Source organism: Pholis gunnellus, assembly GCF_910591455.1.
Source record: "Pholis gunnellus genome assembly, chromosome: 8".
NCBI classification, from domain to species: Eukaryota; Metazoa; Chordata; class Actinopteri; order Perciformes; family Pholidae; genus Pholis; species Pholis gunnellus.
The window spans coordinates 24,927,999-24,948,348 of record NC_136534.1 but is presented as its reverse complement, the minus strand read 5'-3'; the positions used below and the strand labels follow the sequence as shown (position 1 = coordinate 24,948,348).

General features: G+C 45.5%; 1 protein-coding gene across 1 annotated transcript in view; it reads left to right on the top strand.

Moving 5' to 3' along the window:
- The window catches only part of sema6cb (semaphorin 6Cb), an 85,283-nt gene that overhangs the window by 11,235 nt on the left and 53,698 nt on the right, over nucleotides 1-20,350 (top strand). The window contains exons 2-4 of the mRNA XM_079164312.1: nucleotides 13,386-13,586; nucleotides 17,845-17,959; nucleotides 18,681-18,738. Coding sequence (XP_079020438.1) covers nucleotides 13,445-13,586; nucleotides 17,845-17,959; nucleotides 18,681-18,738 — 315 coding nt within the window. The 5' untranslated portion in view covers nucleotides 13,386-13,444. The remainder of the gene's footprint in view (nucleotides 1-13,385; nucleotides 13,587-17,844; nucleotides 17,960-18,680; nucleotides 18,739-20,350) is intronic.

Sequence of the window (20,350 nt, the reverse complement as noted above, 5' to 3'; positions counted from 1 at the left end):
AAAACGAAACAAGTACAATAAATAGTCAAACAGTAAAGGTATAATACACAAGTATGTCGCAAAGAAACAACAAAAGCTGAAAATACAATCAGATTGAGATGTATGGCAATACTGAAAATGTAAAGATAATTAGACAAGATCAACACAAACTATAGAAAATGCAGTAGTTACTCGTATTTGCATCACAACTACAACGCCTGCACTCGGTGTCCATTGCAGTGATCTTAATGTAGGAAGGAGGGAATGATGGTTGAAGTCCTAATTAGAGCCTCTAATGACCGGAGGGGATTGAGACAGATAAGAGCTTATCCTCCTTAAGTGCTGGATACGTTACATTATTTAAACGGAGATCTGGGCATTAACGTACAGCACATTAGACGACATGCAGGCAACACAGCCATGTAAAAGCGCCCACGTTGTCAGAAGACTGCGGTGATTCATAGCCTCTGATGCCGCCTTTCGGAAGAAGTGAATCGGATTGGATCTGTCCGATTGGCGTCTGGTTGTTATGATCTGCATGTCACTTGTCTGCGTGGGACACCGGTGACTTTCTGCAACTCTGACCCCAGAGGCTGTACGCAACGGGCACAAAAGAGTGTGTGTTTGCTGCTTTGTTAGTTTTCTGTTCAGCCGTCTGAGACTGCCTGAGCTGCAAAGCCACGTTAGAGGGATGTCATCTCAATAAGTGTTGCATCTTTAAAAAGTTTCATTTTGGGACGAATACTACGAGGGACCTTGTATCATTTCATAATGTTTCTACTGAAGGAGCTCAATATTCGCAGCATATGACTGCCTCTATTGCTGATTTTTGCAGTCCTCCTTCTTGAAAAGTTCCCGTAATATTGCGCTGACACGCTTCCTGTTAGCAGATGCAGGACGTACCATGTGAATATGTACTCTCTGGGTAAACAGAAATGGGTGCCACCGTGTCAGCAGAGTTGTCCATAAAGCGCTTAATTATACCAGATGGAAAATTGCAGGCTATCACGAGGCTGGCGGCTTCGAGCGAGTCTGGTTTCTCTACTTTTGTTCCGTCGGTACGTTCGTCTCGTTCTGACAGCTTCGGCTGATCATTAAAGTAATTCAGCCCTGTTGATAATTTGGCGCTCAGTGCCGGTGAGGCGGGACCTGCCAGCCTGAATCTGAGTGCTGGAATTGATTGTCTGGCTGATTCCACTCCAGTGAGCTGTGAGACGCTGTCACACCCCCCCCCCCACACCCCCCCCCCCACACACACACACACACTTTCCTTTCCCTCATTTAGATGTACTGTCACTGTTCGTGCCCCATTTCTGCTTCATGCCCCGGCTCCTACTCTCTTCCTCCCGTGTTCCGTGAGCCTCGGAGAGGTGAGAGGAGCCACACTGCTCCTCGGTGTCTGATCGCCCCACGGCCCGCCGGCTTCTTCTCGGGAGGGACGGGACTCGTTCGGCCTTTAAAACGAGACAAACCGAGCTTGAAAGCTGCTGGGCCTTTTTTGTGTTTTAGATGATATCATCGATGTGTGACAGCGGTAATAAGAGTGAGGTCAGCTGCCACCGCGGGCCGCCGACCCGAGAGGCAGCACCGTCCCAATCAGACGGACGTCTCTTCCATTCCTCCTCCTCCTCCTCCTCCTTCTTCTTCTTCTTCTTCTTCTTCTTCTTCTTCTTCTTCTTCTTCTTCTTCTTCTTCTTCTTCTTCTTCTTCTTCTTCTTCTTCTTCTTCTCTTGGCTTCTGGCGCGTTTACGCTTGAGCGGTAAAAAGAAAGGGGGTGTAATGATGACACGCGTGCTCTATACGTACGGAGACCGTTTGTCCCAAAGACAATGATAGAGTGTTTAATCTTCCCAGGAACTGCGAAAGCACGCAGCCATGATGGCGCCATTACCTCTCGGCCGAGGAGCCTCGCTCTTACCCTTGATTTATATTTCCCTTCATCAGCGTCGACCACTCGGATTGCAAAACAAATCGTTCATTTATAAAAGCGGAGCTCTTAAGTTCAACCAAATGTACTTTTGTCACACATTCGCTGCTGCTTCCCCCCCGATCACGCGTTGTTGGGGGGGAACGTGACGGGGATGGATCTCCTGGGTGACGGCTGTGTGATTGCCTCTGCTAACGAGGGATAAAAGGCAGCGGAAGAATCTTCACAGCTATTTATCTTCCTTTGATCAATTCTCAGCTGCTCTGCCTGCCTCGTCTCTTATATTCTGAGTTGTACGCTCTTGTGTTTGGCGCGCCGCGACCTCTTCTTTTGACAAAGACGAGAAAGAAGCAAGAGGCCTCCTCGTGGTGAAATGAAACATGATTTCCACCCTGAAGTGACGGCAGCGGCGAGACACTGAGCGCGTGATATCTCAGCTCGTAGTTCCTTCGTTCGAATGAGCCAAACTTTCGAGATATGCCGGTCATATTTTTCAGCTTTCCCGTGGTCGGGGGAATATAAAAGTTCCGGTAGATTGATAATTCATGCAGGATGTCTTTTCAAAAAAAGAGGAAGCTCAAAGAGTTCGGAAATGCAAACGGTGCAGCGGGCTAATTGGTACCACAGGGGAGATGGAGATCAAAGAGGCTCTGTGTGTTTAATGGAGTCTCACTCACTCTATTTCTTTGACCGCTGCCGAGTGAACGGACACAAAAGCCTCCGTGAAGTCCTCGTAGCGGTGGTCCTCGGCTGGAGCGTCCTCAGCAACAGAAAAAGGAGGAAAGTTCCACGTGTACCGGCTCTGATTGAGTCTGATGAGGAGACCTGTGTGCTCTACATATGGCTCTGAGGTTTACTGAGCATCTTACCAGCATGTGAATCTGACGGGCCGGTGTAGTTGGTGCCAGATGGTTGTCTCTTTTGTTGCAGTTGTTTTGTTTTTTTCTTGTGGTCAAGCTCTCTTACATTCCTCTCTGCCCTGCTTACTTATTTAATGAGGCATCTCATTTTAAACCTTACCCGCTGAGCAACTGTCTGTTTTAAGAGGCCCCTAACTCTCCATATGTTTATTGCTTTTGAGCAATCCAGCTGTGGCACGGAGAGAGCTGGCTCCAATTAATTCACTTCGCCTCCGATTTACGATTTTAATCTTTTCTTCTTGTTCTGGAAAAACAAACAGAGCCTGCAAAAGTCAAAAGAAATGATTCATTTTAACCAAACTTTACTTTTGGAGAAATAAACGAACAGCGGACAGTGTTTCGTCACTATTATTAGTTTAAAGTAGATTTTAAACATCGTCCTGAGCCACGACTTCAAATGAAATGGATAAAAATTATTTTAGCTTTAAGCACAGATACATTTCCACTCTTCAAGGTGAGCCGTGCGGCCGCTGTATCCTGTGTTGCCATTTAGACAAAACTTCAGTGTAATCGTTGTTGTCAGTCCTGCTGACGTACGAGGTTTTCTTTCTGTGTCGGAGGATTTATTTGGAGTGTTTTCTGCTTCCTGCACTGACAGCAGAATGAGGTGTTTGCTAAGCCCGGCCCTCTAGAAAACCCTGTTCTGTATTATTATTATTATTATTATCGTAGTGATGTCAGTGAGTGTACATGCACACACACATGTAGACTAACCGGTCCGTCCTCTCTCCTGCTCACCAGTTTGTGTCTCCGCAGAGAGACGCGTCACTAGAACCTTTAACCCGCTTTGATTTGAACCTTTGATTAGCATATTTTCATCCTGCCTGGTCTGTTGGATGTCTGCTACACCCGACGGGCTCGCGCCTCTCTTCACGGCCCTGTGCGGGCGGGTCAGCAGCTCTGTGTGAACCATGACGGGCTCAGGCAGCATCAATGGCGGTGTAAAGCGTCCTGCGACGGGAGATTTTCTCCTTTGTGTCAGCTCCTTTTCTCTATTGTTTGAGCGGACCAGACGACAGCGTTGGAACAGCGGTGTTGTGTTTTCCATGACGTGCATACAGATGAACCGGTTTACGGGGGCAGAACACCTTCAAGATACCTGTTCACGGTGTAGTGTCAGGTACTGCACATCTTCCTCACTGGTGTTTCTATTTCCAGGGTAAATTTGGCAGCTGTCTTTCATTCGACACGGGGCTGAGTGCTGCGTGACGTTTATGTGTTGATTTTTTATTTGAATACGCAGTGGTCGTTGCCAATGGAAGGAACTGACGCTCCTACCCTTTCGCTCAGTGATTCCTTTTGCGATCCTCTCTGACCCACCTCTAAATGTTCCCGAGGGGTTGTCCTCCAGTCGATAAGTTGGCCGACTTCAGGCTCTCGGGTCAGATTAGAGTCCCTGAAAATAGAAAAGGTAAAAGTGGAAACACTAAAACACAGACAACAACAGCCCCCACCGCTTCCCCCCCCCCCCCCCTCCTGCTCTGCATTTTGTAGCGGCCGGCCTCGGGAGGTATCCAATTATGACGCCCTTGAGGGAATGACAGTGCTTGGATTTCTGTCAATACAGGGTTCAGGTAGTGTTTCTCAATAACACTCTGAATTATTGATGGCGGGAGAGATTGAGAGGAGAAGGGTGTAGTTAACATTCTCTTCTATGTATGAGGAGGAGACGGAGAAGTGAGGGAGACGGGTTGCTACAATCGCCGCCCGGCATATTTTAAAGTGATCTGTTTGATTATCTGACCCGGAGGCCGGACTCGTTTGAAGGCGCCACGAGGACCGCAGGAGACGTCCTGAAGCTGCGTCCTGAGTGACGGGGAGCACCGACCGGTCAGGGAATTCGGGCCTCTCTGAAGATGAATCTAATTAGGAGGCGGACGACCGGAGAGGCCGATCGCCCTCTGGGCTCTTTATTTTATTTCTTTTGTTCGTTTTTTCGTTCATTGCAAATAGACGTGAAGACGATGGATGGTGCCTGCAGCGGTTTTGCGGATCGATCAGAGAACCGTCTCGCTGTCTGAGTCCCGCATAGATCCCCCTGTGTGAAGTCTGGCCAACTCGCTGGCTTTACAAAGAAGTCCTGAGAGAAGGCCTGACTGGAGGCAGCGCTGCTCTGCTCTGTGAGTGATACCCATGCACAGAGCGGGGGGGGGGGGGGGGGGGCTACGTCGATTCTTATTGAATACTGGATGTTCAGTCAGTACTGGTGTAACGGACCGTAGTTGATCCCTGATGTTCAGCACAGATTAATTACAGTTTAGCCTTCATGGAGTGAAGTAAAGTTTTACCACAGGTCGTTATTGACCAATATTCAGTAAAAATGTGTGATCAGCATTAATAACAACAGCTCTGTGTGATAATCGACGGGGGCGGAGCTAACGGCTAACGTAGGGAGGTTCCATTCAGTTACATCACGATGCGTTCAAGCTCCATTCAGTAAAAATGAGTATTCGGTCAAAGGTTAATTATATATTATCATGATGTGTTCAAATGAAATCTTGTAAAATGTAGTTGTTGTGCAAGAAACTTGAATGGAGTTGTTTTGAAGGAGATTGTTTTCACGGCAATATAAAATAGATATTACAGATAATTATGACCTGTGACTTCCTTATAATAGCTCTGAGCAACTGAAAATACAATCTTTTATGTTGTGTTTTTATGCAAATAACCACTAGAGATAACTAGAACAAATTAAAAGGATAGCATTTAGAAATTTGGGATTGGGGACGTTGGTGAAATAATCAGGAGGCTTGTGTACCAGCTGCTGTAACAAAACAACAACAAAACAACAAAAAACGATTTGCATTGACGATTAGAAATCAGTTTTGGTGGCAAAAACCAGTTTGATTGGGGCGTCTCCCCTTTTCTTTGCTGATCAGTGAGCGTGATACCATCTGAAGCGTGTGTTTCTTGATCTGTTGCAGCTCTTATCAGTGAGACGCCAATAAATACGTCGTTTCATTGCAGCACTGAAACAGTTTTTCAGAACCTTTCCTTGGCTCCTTGCTGTCAGTTTGGTTTTCACTTTGACATCAAACGCCTAAAGATCCGCCACAGAAGCTGGAGGACAAAACCAGGCTCTGATCTGTGGGGATCCTTCGATGAGGACGGAGTAAAGTAGTCTGACACGGGGTGACAATCGACGGCCTCTGCGACGGGGACGACCCGTCACTCGTCTGAACTCTGCGGGCGCCGAGGTTAAAGCAGCGTTCCCCCCGGGAACCGCCTGAGTGGCATTGATGGCAAGGAGGGTCCCAACCTCCCCTGACAGACACATCTCATCCTGGATGCCACCTTGCCCCTCTCCCTGCCGGGGCACAACGCAGACTCTGAGAATGAGACTACATTATACTGACACCAGGCAGCTGACATACTAATCCAAGAACTAAAGGACTTCAGGGACCATTGATTTTCTATTCTTGGTAAAAAAAAAAAAAAATAAGGCTAGAAGCCAGCCATCACTCCTCTTCGACCAGGGATGCTAATGGACTTTTTCAAATGTTGCTACAGCTCCCCTGGAGCCGTTCTGTTTTTGCCCCTGCAGGGCCTTTGAAGTCAACCAAAATCCCCCAGCTCCTTTATCGGACGTGTTGGTATTCAACAGCCCCAGCTTAGATGTCTCGCCTGTTTATGGTCGGTGACAGGCAGCACTGGAAATCTAAACTCTGACATTGGATTTGAGAATGAAAGTAGACCGAAAAATAATGGTATAAAGCTGCTGGCACTGTGTGTTCCTGTGGATGTATAAGAGTACCACTTCCATTTGGAGTAGAACCGTCACCATTTACTTCTATCAAACCCTTTAAACTCTACACACACACACACACAATTAATGGATGTTTTGAGCAGTTTTTTAATCTTTAGTATACAAAGAAAAACGGCCGTTCAAATCCCCGTCACAGAGAACGGTTTGAAGCAGTGTTTTTAAAGAATGTTAAATTTGAGGTCAATCAAGGAAATGTTGAACCTGTATCATTTAAGCTTTACTCTCAACTAAAAAAACAAAAGCACCACAAATAGCTCTTAAAGCGGCATATCTTGATTAACTAGTGGTCTTCTAAAGGTGCTTATAAGTGCACTCATTAACGCAGCTATGGCTGTAACCACACTAGAATAAACACACACCACATGTAACTACCGTCCGAATACAATTCTCCTCTATGTCCTGTGTGGGGGGGGGGGGTCGGTCTATCAGGAAGAGCCCAATGCTTCTTGATCCCCACCACAGACTGACGCCACCCGTTGGTTTGTGCAGTTTTAAAGCCTTGAGTTCGGCGTTTTTTGGCCGTCGCCATCTTGGAATCTCGTGTTCTTGGGTCATCTTGGGTTTTTCGCAGTGAACAGAAGTGAACAGAACCAGTGAACCAGTGAACAGAAGTGACCGTATTTGGACGTATACGTCTCTGTTTGACTCTAAATGGACCATCGTTTACTAAATGAACATCATGCTGTACTGAAGAAGACTTGAAACTAGAGATTGAGACCATAAACTCATGTTTACCATGTTTACTGAGGTAATAAATCATTTTCTCATAGACTTCCATACAACCAGACTTATTTTTTGCAGCCAGAGGAGTCGTTTCCACTTTGGCTTCACTTTTCAGAACCAGAGGTTGCCGCCTGATACCAATTCTAATTGGCTGCGACGACATCTACGTGGTTAAACATTGTAAATCTAATTAGCAGTGATAAGCCGCTCCTGTCTGAGAGGGTTTGAGTGCAGAGTTGAAACGATCTCTCCAGACAGACGAAGTGTCCTCAGATATTTATCATCGGGTTTCCTTTTTGTTCATCAGCATCCGCCGTGTTTGAATCGCTAAGAGGAACCAGCAGCTGATGCTGATGTGTGATTGGTGTCATGGGACTTGCAGCGAGATCGGTGGTCCGATGAACCCACCGAGAAGAGTTGAGGGAGGGACAATCAACTCCAGCCTCAACAACCAAGTGTTTGTCTCAGCGAGCGCCGTTCAGATCATGTGTTGTTTTTCTTCCACCGTCAAATTGAGATTCCCACGTGGATGTTTTGACAACGACATCATGCAGGTTTTTTTTTTACATACTGGTCCGGCACGGCAGTGGAAACTAGACAACTTGACACCCTGTTATTATTTTATCATGCAAATGGAAACTTGCATTTTGAGTCATCAGAATTGTTAGTTGCTTCATTTCTTAATATTCACAGCTGCTTTTGAAGGTTTTTTATTAAGATATACTCACAACACAGCAAGGAAGAGTAATAGTTGTCGGAGCAGGTCGGTGGGGGTTTATGGCCGTGCTCCGTATGTTGATTTGCATGAATTATCTAACACCACCTTTCTAATATATTCAACAATCCGGTCTTATTTGTCCTCTTTTTTTGCTCACGTTACGTTCCCAGTGAGTGCCGTCTCTGTTGCTTTATTACAAATTATTAAACTATATCTCCCTCAATATATTAGGTTCCAGCTCAGGGGAAGCTGTTCGGTAGCGGCCTGTCGAGAGCAGAGGCTAACGTGGCTAATTGTGTCTGAAATGATCGAGGAGTCCGGGGGATGGGCTCGCTCATTATTCCAGCCTTTGTGTGCCACAAATATGTCAGAGTGGGGAGGATAGTGGGGGCTTAAATGTTTCACAGCCAAGGGGCTGAGAGGTAACCGGGTGCACAGAGGTGAGAGGTATTCTCTATTCTGCGGCTGTCCTAAAAAAAACGAGTGGATTAGCCTCGCCGGTGCTTCATTCGGGGAATATCAGAGGGCGGTTCGGCCCTTCGCGTTATGCTCGGCTGTTTAGCTGTGAGCAGCAGGCCGACAAAAGCCGCCCCAGGAGTGGACAGGTGCTCACTGTGCAATGCAGTAGATTGAGGATAAAAGCTTGAATTTTGGATTTCCAACGTGACTTTTTACCAAGCGGAAGAGTGAGAGTTTAACGTCTGAATTTGACTGACTTCCTGGCCCTCGAATGCCAACCAATGAAGACAAAAGAGTATCTTCCTCTTTAGTTTTATGCTTCAGCATTAACCTAATTGAAGGGTCGTGGGACTCTGCGGATGCATCTCATGACTCCGCTGTTGGCGAATCCAAATGAATGTCAGATAATCAATGGAACGCCAGCGTCCCAGAAACCCCCTTTTTTTCCTCTGAAGAGGCCCGACTGCCAATGTCTCAACAAGTCCAGTTCATTAAAACAAAATGATCGGGGCCCTCCCCCGTCCAAACCCCAGAACACAGAGAGCAAACATGAGATGAGATAAGCGGTGGCTTATTTCCCTCCGACAGCTGTCAGCTCATTCCCCCCCCCCCCCCCCCCCCCCCAGACTGCACAGAAAGTCATTAACTGATTAGACTTTGTGTTAGGTTAGATTAAGAAAGTTCAGGATTCCAGAGGGGAGATGCATTGTTGATGCACATTTGCATTTGGAGGTGAACGTGGGCGCGCTGGAGGACGCAGGTGTGTTTTTCAGCTGCGTCCGTCCGTCTGTGTGTGTGTGTGTGTGTGTGTGTGTGTGTGTGTGTGTGTGTGTGTGTGGAAAAGGTCAAAACAACGGGCCGAGCAGCCGCCGTTTTACTCCGCTTGTATTCTCAGGACAGAGCTGGAACAGAACCACATCAGAGCCGTAACCTTTAATACGGGCATTGTTCCGGGTTTTTAACGAATTTAAATGTCAGGATTCTGCAGAATATAGTCGTTTCCTCAGCGGGTCGCTCAAGTATAACAAACTGGTGCCGTGAAATGCTGCGTTAACGAGGGCTTGTTTTTAGATACAGATACCAAGTTGGTGCTTTTTTTAACTTTTTAATGTCTTCAATATTATAATATATGATATATACCTTCAATACTTCATGTGAACATGTCTTTCCTCTGATGAAACGTCTCATTTTCACAACTTTTTATTGTCTTCTTTACACAACTGATGTCCTCGTGTCGAACTAATAACATGATTTAAAGAAGACGTAAGAACAGCATTCGGTGCCAACTTTAAATACCTGACATACTTACTTCATGTCTGTTGTCAGTACATAATTAAGTAGTTAAGTACTTACAAACTAGACTGGTTCATACGGCGTGATTAACAAACTACAGTAGTTATGGAACAGACTTGGTTCCCTGATGTTTCACTGTGGGGTCGTATTTACGACTCTATAAACCTCAAACTTATGAGTGTCTGCAAAGCTGCTGGACCGAGTCAACATATCTTTCTGTGAATGACTATAATGCTGACAAAGCATTTCTCTCCTTAGTCAGCGGCGTTGACTGAGGGCTCATTCATTCGTTTTTTTACGTTACTCTGACTGAACCGACTCCCTTTGTTTCCCCTCTGGAGAACAGCCACGGGGCCATGACGGCTCAGACCAACCGGTCCTACGAGTACAGGCAGCCAGGGGAGCTTGTTTTTGTGTACTACTCTGTGTCGGTGATGACATGTTTGTCTGTCTGTGATGGCTTAGTGTGATGGCTTATTAGGGCTGTTGTAGGTTTAGAAAGGAAAACTAATTATGTAAATATTTTGGGCAAAGAAGAAGAAGGATATTCTGAGATGTTGGTGGTAAATTTACAAGAGTAAACTCACAGATTTATGAGAAATAAACTTGAATATTATAATTTGTGTGTGTTTTCTGTCGAGGAACCACATCGCTTCCCACCCTGCATAAACATGAGGCACAGGGTGCAAAATATATACATTATTAAATTAGTATTTATTTATGTTCAATAAAAGAACACAGAACACGAAAGAAAACGTGTATTTATACCTTTCAGGATTCCCGCCTCACAAATACGTGACTTCTAAATCTCAGATAAAAAAGTTCTTTCTTCATAAATTTGGGTTGTTTTCTTGTAAATGTGTGAGTTTACTGCTTCAATCTGAGGGAATGTCAGTGTGTTGGTCCCTAACTTTTTCTCTGAATATCACCCTTCTCCACTGACTCTATATGTGTCTTTCTGTTACGACTATAACGTCCCTAAATACTCCGTCGGAGATGAGTGTGCTTCTCCTTGGAACACAGTTTTCTAAATGTTGCAGTGAAACGTTGAGTTCTCTATCATGAACTTGATGTGTTCTGCAGTTTCTCATAGCGTGCACCGACTCTGCTGCTCAGGATAATAATGCACGGCCCGTCGTAGAAGTGTTCGCTTGACTTTCAGTGTGTCTTGAGTGTTCTTGCGTAAGCTCTTGTTCTCTCAGCGGTTGTCTTGTTTTGCATGCGTCGTCATCACAGTCTGCCGGCTGCTGCCTTCCTTTTTAGCAAACTACCCGGGTTGTCAATAAATGATCTCTGGCTTTCCCTCCTCACGACGATGTTCCGCTCCCTCGGCGTGCTGCGTATGTTTTGCACGGCGTTTCACAGCTGTTTTTTTGTTTGTTTTTTTGCATGAACCAAAGTCCTTTCAAACCCTTTTGGTTGACATTTAAAAGGATTTTCCTCATGGATTTGTCTCGATTCCACTAAAACATAATCTGTTTGTGGCTGACCTCCTTGGCAGGAAAAAAAAACCCAAAGGCCCCCCTAAACCATAGCGTGCGATGCTAATCCATCAGGTATATTGTCCTCGTATGTCGCCGAAGGCAGGCCACACACAAGCCGTGTGCACGCAGTAAACACAAGCAGCCCGCCGCCCACTCCCCTCGATTTACTGCATTGTGATCATCGCTTGACCTCATTGCTGAACGCAGCTCTCCCCCCTTGCATTTAAATGAAGCAGACTATTATCAATATTGATGGCGGTTCATGTCTCTGTGGACTTAATTTCCTGCTCCCACTTAAAAACCATGTGGCACGAGTCTCGCTGCCGGGGCGACACAGTACATAAATTAGGGACGGTTTGTTAGGACCCCTGTGGAGGACACGTTGCCCTGAATAAGTTGGCGGGGGGAGCGCAGGTCGTCGTCGCGCTTCGAAGTTTGTTTTTCCGACAAAATCCCTCCGCCGCCCGTCTGTCACCGTGTCCTTCCACAGAGATATCAAACAGATCTCAGCCTCGTGAGCTGCTAATTATTCCCACACTCAGCCCCAGTTCCAGTCTGCGTTCTGATTCAGGAGAGTCGTTCTCGGGACTCTTTTGTCTCACCGTTTATTGAAAACCTTATTCTGGGATTTTGAAACAATGCAGGTGGATTTTTTTTTACATGATAAGCAGCCATTTCTGTGCTATATGATATCTTTATCTTTTCTGTGAATGAGGTTAGCACGCGTTCTCTTTCTTTAGCTACCAAGTTGCTCCAGTAATTATCCAAAGCAAGCTCTTCCTGAATGATTCACTTTTCAGCTTCTTCCTGAAAGGTTCTCGGTCGCCACGACGGACTAATTGTTGTCGGTGTGGTTGGTTTAGCAGAACATCTCAAACATGCAAAACAAATAGTACAATTAGGTGGAAAAGTGTCCGACCATGGCGGTCACCTTTGTTGACAGGTTGAGGAACCATTAGAGCCCTGCAGAGATCAGGCTCATAGGGAGTAAGGAGATCTCAGATACACACAAGGCTTTAAAAACAAGCAGTGAGATCTTTAAATCAGTTCTTAAAGTCAACCAGCGAAGGGCACCGAGGTTCTCTGACTGCGTGTTAAAAGCCCGGCAGCAGCGCTTTGTATCAGATACCGTCTTTGCATTTTTTTTGCAAAGATCCAGTCTGCAGGAGATAAAAGCTTTGATGATGATTTCTAAGTCTGCAGATGAAAGAAGAACCTGATCCTGCACCGCTTCAGTCACCTGAGCGTTAAATGACGACTCAGGTTCAAACGTATCACCTTAGGTTGATGATTTACTGGACTTTATATGAAAAGAAACTGCCATTTTTATCCTTCATGTGTTTTATGAGGTAGATAAAAAATGATAACAACATACAGTATAATACCAGATTTAGATTTGGGGAATATGTGATCTCTGAATGTCTTCTATGGTAGCTTTCATTTTATTCTATTTCACCATTTTTTTTGTTCTTATACTTTTTTTATACCTAATTTATTTTAACATTGTAGCATAATAACTCAGTTACATATATATATATATATATTTCTAACATGTTAAGGGTCACGTAGAGCCGTATAACTGGACTCTAGTGAGTGAGAGTCTTGGTACACCTGACTGGTCTCCATTCGCTCACATTCAGACCTTTAATCTGAGTAATTAATGCTGCCATCAGGGGCCCGGTGTCAGGGGCCCGGTGTCAGGGGCCCGGTGTCAGGGGCCCGGTGTCAGGGGCCCGGTGTCAGGGGCCCGGTGTCAGGGCGGGCCGAAGCGAAGAGCGATGGTTTAATTGTGCCAAGTCGTCTGTGAAAGACTGTTGTCGTTATGGGCAGTAAATAAGGCGGTTCTCTCTCTCTCTCTGATTACCTGTGTGGTTACACTCTCACATCTCAGCGGACACTCGGTCACATCGCCGCAAATAAGACCTGCCGCCCGTAAACGTCGAGCCGTGATCGTTCCGTTTTTTTTTAACTTGACATTCTTGTCCACAACATTTCAGGGTCAGGAGTTCTGCGTTACCCTCCAGTAGAAGCTGTAGCAGCGAGTATCCACTGTGTTGAAACTCTGTATTTGCCTGACTGTGTTCTGACCCTGATGACCCTTTCGTCTCAACTCCAGGTGGGAGGTGAATCTGCCGTGGGCCATGTGTCTCTGGTGAGGCCTCGTCTGCTGCCAACATGAGGCCGGTGCCCGGCCCGCCTCGCCCCGTCCTGCCGGCCGTCCTGGCTCTCACCTTGGCCGCCTTCTTACCTCGGCTGTCCACGGGAGCCTCGCCGTTCCCCCAGGACCTGGAGCCCATCAGCCTCGTGGGCAGAGAGTGTAAGTTTAAAAAAAAAAAAAAAAAAAAAAAAGATCTGCCGTGTTGCCATGGCGACCCTTGTTGCCGGAGCGGAAGCCCAGGTCAGCGAGGGCGTTTCATCATCACTAGGGGCGACGCGGCGGATGTGTTTTTTTTAAGGGCATGTTTTGTTCAGGCTGCTGGAATATTTACGGCTGTCGTTGTGTTTTTGTCGGCTTTGGCGTGAAAAACGAAAAGGAAACGAAGGAAACAAAGCGTGAAAAACACCTTTTCCCAGTCCAAGCCGAGGCACAGGCAGTAAAGAACGAGGATCTAATCATGAACGGTTCCTCGTTAGAGACTCTTGTGATGCAAGAAGAACGTTACACCCAAACTAATGAAGACAAGAGATGCTGCAGACCTTTAAACAATAGTGTTCACCAAAGAAAACAAACTGGACGTTGTAATGTAACTAAAGGCTAATGTCTTGATATTTATACAAATATCTTTTCGCTCTTCACCTGTTTGGTTCCATTTGGTCGAGATTCCCAATATGTCCGCTCGGTTCGTTTGGTTCATTCAGGCTGAGCGGACTGGAACATGTGAGTTTCCCTCTAAAGGATGAGTTTCATGTCTTTATGTTTGGACCTGATGTTTGTTAAGAGTTGTGTGAACACGACAAAGACCAGAACCCCAAAAACACCTAGTGGGCCGAACTACAGGTGTGAAAAAGACATATTGGTTTATTAACCACGTTCATGTAAATATGAGCTAAATCACACTTAAAACAACATTTCCACCTTAATAAAAAATATTGCTGTTAATTTGGACAAAAGAAAGGATACTGTGACAGTCCATAGAGGTGACATCATCACACAGTCCTTCGTGTGACTGGAGCATAAGAGAAGAGGATCTCGGACATCCGTGACACTCTTAAGACACCACAGCCTGGTGGGGCCTGGGGGGGCCTGGGGGGGGGGGGGTAGAGGTCCCGGCCGCTGAATGTAATGGGCCATAATTGATTTAAGAGGTGGCCGAGACCGTGGCCCGCACGCTGTAATTGATCTATCTGGAAGAGAGCAACGCCACCATTAGCAGGAATAGCTGCGCTAATAGTGCTATATGTGGAGCTCCATCCCAGGTGTAATGAGAGCAATTTATCACCTCTGGTTCCAGCCGGGGGGGGACAGCGGGGCACGAAGGTCCCGCGCAACTCCGCCCGACGCCCGTTATGACTCGTAGTCCTTCACGAGTCTACAGAAGTCTATAAAATCATACCCGAGTCACCGACAAACGACTCACCTCAGCGAGTGGGGTTGAGACGAGTAAGATGTATTATTATTATACCGGAGCTGCTGCCATATCTGATCTTTTATGTTAAAGGATTACTTCAAAAAATTTGAACTCTACTTTTAAATAGTAAGGTTATCGTGGAGCTCCATGTGTTGAGTCGTGAGCACAAGATGGATGTTTTTATGTAGTTCTGCTGATAAATGAAGCCTCCGTTTACTTTAATTCATCGAGACTTTTCTCCGTTTTTTTGATTCTTCGTTCACAAAACAAAGTTTCCTTCAAGGATTCAAGGAAACACTCGCTGAGTCACCGACGTGCAGAACGGTCGTTCTTGTGTGTGAAGCGTTCCCGTTCACTCTTCTCCCCACAATTGAATTGTCAGCTGGGATGCATGTGCTTCATAAACCATGTTCTGCATGATGGATGCGGAGCAGTCCGATGTGGAGGGCAAAGTTATTACGTTTGTGTCGCAACTGAGGACTTTTTTCAAATCATTTCACTCGGCGTGATCTTTTGATTTAGAGCGTAATGAAACACTAACACTTTCCAGCGACGTCGACACCGATGACGTTCTTTGAAGAGGTCTTCAACACGTGACGCTCCGTCTCCACGTCTGCGTTGTGATGGAAAGTAACTAATTGCTTTTGAATGGTGATTTAGTTCCACTTTTTGCCTCAATACATGTGTGAGAAAGGTTACACTGGGTCTGTTACAGACGGCTTTATGGAGCTTCTTATGTTAATCAGTAACACATGTGCACACGGGGGGCTGCGGATGAGATGAAGTACGAGTAATGCATCCATTAGTTCAACACCTTATGAGATGTCGGAGCACAATACAGCGTCTTTAATACTTTATAGTACGATGAGGAAGGAATGAGCTTCTGTGGAAACGTATCAAGATGATAATCATTCAACTTCTATCTGGACCATCGCGAGAGAAACGGAGGAATTTGGGGCTTCACTTTATTTGCACTCAATTTTATTTGCATTTTATTGAGGGCAGCGACTATTTATTATATTATATTTACTATATATTTTTGCTGAATCTTCCAAAAATGTTCTTGATTCATAAAAATGCCCATGACAGTTTTATAGATCCCTTATATAATATCTAATTATTATTAATATACATTTTCATATTGATTTATATTAATACCTTCAAAAATATATAAAAAAACCAAGAAATATTTGGTGTTTTTGCAATAAAAAATTATTTAAATTGTTTATTATTTATCAAAATAGTTGCTGCAGCCTTGGGCCCCAATGAGATGCGTCGTTAGAAAACCGACGCCCGCCATGTTTTTCTAGAGGTTACAATATTGTTGCGATGTGGTGCGAACAGCGGGGACGACGGCAAATGAGGACGAAAGACAGATGTTAGATGTTTAATTACGATGAACTATAAAATTCAACAGCGCAGCAACGACGACAGCTCAACGTCTGCGTTTTGTGAATCTCCTGGTTCTGGTTTGATTTCAGGGCCTTCGACCAGCATCAAGAGCATCCAGAGGCCGTGATCTTAAATAACTCACCTTCACCTGCTCCTGGATGTGCCCCCCCCCCCCCCCCCCCCCCCCCAAGCTTTAGAGGATGTGAAAGTGCTGAAGAGTAATTAGAAAAGCCTCATTTGCCGGGGGGAGGAGAGCGGGGCGGGCCGATGGGCCGCTGGGAGTCTCTTCTCCAGACAGAACAGAAAGGTCCAGCGCTCAGCCCAGACATTAAGGGTTTAAATCTTTAAACAGTCGATCCGAGACCAGCGGTTAGAGGAACACAGGGCTCCCCGTAGAGACACTCATTTCCGATTGTGGTGCATTTCTTGCGGGGATTGCTAATTTCAGGCAGCAGCCCAGGTCAGATGGGAGGCTGGAGGGCACTTTATACAGTACTTTACAGATCCACAGCGCCGCGGCCTGCAGCTGAATCTTAATTTAGAGGAAAAAAAGGAAACGGAAAGGAAATCTCTTTGATGTGGAAGACAGCCTGGTGTCAGTATCTAGCAGGCTAATTTCATATCTGCCTGGAGCATCCTTTAATTTTATATATATATATATTATCTACTGACTGGCTGTCATTCTCCTAGTTAAGTAGTGGACACAGTCTCCCATTGTTTAAATCCACGTGTCCCTCCAGTGAGTTAGTGTGACGGAGTAGCAAAATGGTAAAAAGGAATTAAAATGCAGAAGAGAAAGAAAGGACCAATGGAAAGCAGCCGTAGTGACAGTAGAGTTTACTGAAGGTCCTTCTCTTTCTCTCTCCCTCAGTTCATCCTGTCTCAGTTTTTATGTTGCTGCACACATGCGTCTTATTTCCATTGCATCGCATGACAACACAAAGCTAGACTTCGATGACCTCAGAGACAGATGAGAGCCGTATAACTGTGGGTTCACCAGACGGACACGTTTCCCGTTCAGATGGTTTTGATTCGTCTCCTCGTCCTCACAGACGGTTGAGACTCCTCACCAGGAGCCGTTTGTTTAAATCAGACTTGACTTCCTGTGACACGACACCGCTAATTTGCAACTTTGGATTCTATTTATTCCGCTGCTCACCCACCTCCACGAGTGCACATTAGCATACAGTGCGTGCTCTGTATTTTCGGCACATCTTGCCGAACTGCAACCTTGGTTTAGTGTTTTGTAAACTGTGAAGGTGTCATGTTTTTTTTTTTGCTAAGCTGCAGATTAGTTATGGATAACTGTTGAGCCTGCTTGTCCTTCTGTCGCTTTATGAATCTGAAAATAACAACAGCTGTTTGTAAAAGCACTAACTTATAATGATTAAGAATGACTTACATGTTTAGTAAAGCAGGCCTGCATGGTGAACAATTACAGTTATTTTAACAGTTAATATTAATGTATTAATCTTGATATTAATTCCCAGTATTGAAAATAAAAAAACGTGTCTTTGTCAACTTTGTTGAGAAGCTCAGCTAGTTATCTGCCGTCTTTTGTTGTTCGAGTTCTTTAAACATTTCTGTGTTCTCTCCTCCTCTTCCCCCACGCAGCCTCCTACCTCTACCCCAGCTTCCAGGGACTCCTGTCGGACAACGACACCGTCCGCCTGGGCCTGGACTTCCAGAGGATGCTGAGGATCAACCGCATGCTCTACATCGCTGCCCGGTCAGTCGCCCCCACTCAACCTGCTCGTTGTGACATTACAAAAGATCTCGTGTAGCTTTGTTTACGTTGTTTACTCGGAAAAAAGGCTCAACAGGATTTTTTCTGTTGACTTGAATGTACCCAAACGTATCCCAGGCAGCGCCTCCTCACCAAACCTTTCATTGTTTGCAGTTTTTGGCCGAATGTCCGAAGTTTTTCCTCGCAAACCTCTCAGCCTAATTGCACGTTGCTCCGCTCTCGATCAAGATGCCGCAGGTTAATTATCTAAAAAGTACGAGCTTGGAGGTTGCACCTCCTCCGCCTATTTTTGGTTGTGCAAAAATAAATTCCTCTACAGTTGTTGGCTCGGTCTCAAACTGCAGTGCGCTCGCTGCCAAGAACGCCGTCTGAAAAGGTAGAGAGATTGCTAATGTACCTAAGTGGACTTGATATTTTCCACAGCTGCAAACAACAAAGTGCATGCTTCACTTCACGAATGATTCATGTGGGTTGTGTCGACAGTTGGGGAAACGTTTTTTTGGCGTTGGACGACTTTGTAGAAAAGCCAACAAACTTTACCTTCCACCCTCTGTCATTGAGCAGCTTTCAATCAGTCCAAGTTTTGGTGCAACGGTGGGATCGGAGGCTTCTGGAGCTTTTGCATTCAGACCGCGTCAAGGCGGACAAAAAGAGCGTGGAGACGACCTCACTGACGGTTTCTTGACTCTCTTATCTCTTTCAGGGACCATGTGTTTGCCATCAATCTCGCCACTTCGTCTGAGCAGATAATCCCACAGCAGGTAGGAGAGTCTGTCCACAGTCGCCTCTGAGTCATTGTTTGATATATGGGTCCAACATATAGCCTTTCTACGATGTGTGTTTGTCGATGTCCATGTATTAAACTGACCAATATTTAATGTGTAGCTTCTACGTGCCGTCTGCGTACCACCATGTAGACACCAACCGCTTCATCGACCGCGGCTGAAATAACCACCGTTGCTGCTTTGTACACGCTGTGGAAGTCCAAACGTGAATGTGTCTTTGTTCATGACATCATTATGTGCTGCGAGCCGTTTACACTGTATCTAGCAAAGCCACGTGTTGGCTGGTTTACTACAGCGGTGACAACTCAATAAGCACAGTGTCTGTCAGATAAAAGGGATGCTAAAATAACTACGCCGTGATGCCGATTTGTAAAAACTCTGAATTCATGCTTTCTCGGGTCTGTCAGTAAGACGACAAGCAAATAACTTTTAAAATTTTCTGAATGGAGTTTGGCTCCATCGGCGCTAGGCTATGCTAACGTTGTAGCTGCTCATTTAGTGTCCGATATGACTGAACGTTGGATTTTACTTGTGATATCTCTTTATATTTATGTGTAGACCTCATCCTGTTCCAAAGAAGGGCTTAATGCACGGCAGGGCCCTCTGCACACTAGTCCTGGTTTTGCTGAACCACTCTGTGTGTGTGTGTGTGTGTGTGTGTGTGTTTTACAGGAATCTCTTGTAATGTTTGTACCTCATTATTTTCCTTTCTGCCCTTGCCTGCCTTTCCATTCAAGTATTAAGCAATCTCTCTTCAGACATATATCCAATACAAGTGGAGCGGGGCTCTTGTGGCTTTTTGAAGTGCCACGCTCCTTCCTATCTGAATCTCATTTGTCAAACATGATTGCACTTAAATAAAAGCCCTCCGAGGCCCGGACTTTTTGTTTGGTTGTATTTAGATTAGCGCCGAACACGGATATTCATCCTGAAAAGGCCACCGCTCCGTGTCAGGGGAGATCCAAACTATTGATTTGGGTCAACTTTAGAGCAGTTTATCTTTTTTCCAGTTATGTTATATGAGAATATATGGAATGTTTTTATATGATGCAGTTTTTTTTATCCATTTACCCAAACCTCTGCCGCCTCCGGTGCGATAGCGGGGACGTGAGTGGAGGTTTATTGAAGACTTTACCGTTATTCTGCTTCTTATTCCTGAGACGGACTCTCATCACAGATCCATTCCTCTTCATTTTTTTTCACACCGGGCTCTCGTTTCACATTCTCCCCCTCACTGATCCCCCCCCGGTCTTGGGTAGCCATAAGTAATTATTAGTAAACCAAATGGAGTGTGGAGAAGGCAGGGCCTATTACCATAATGCTGACTCGCACTGAATCGTGTCAGATCCTCACAAAGTGGCGTCGGAGACGATCCGTGCGTGGACCTGGAGGACAGAGCGCCGAGACCACAGGGAGACGAGCACTGCTCGAAAATGTCATTATTAGTGAGTTATTCCTCACTGTTCTGGCTCAGCTTATTGATTCTGTTGTTGTTTTAGCAAAGAAAATGTAGCAAACAGACAAAAGATGTGCAACACCATCTAATGCCAAAGGCAACTCCCCTTAAAGGATAAGGCTGGCAATATTT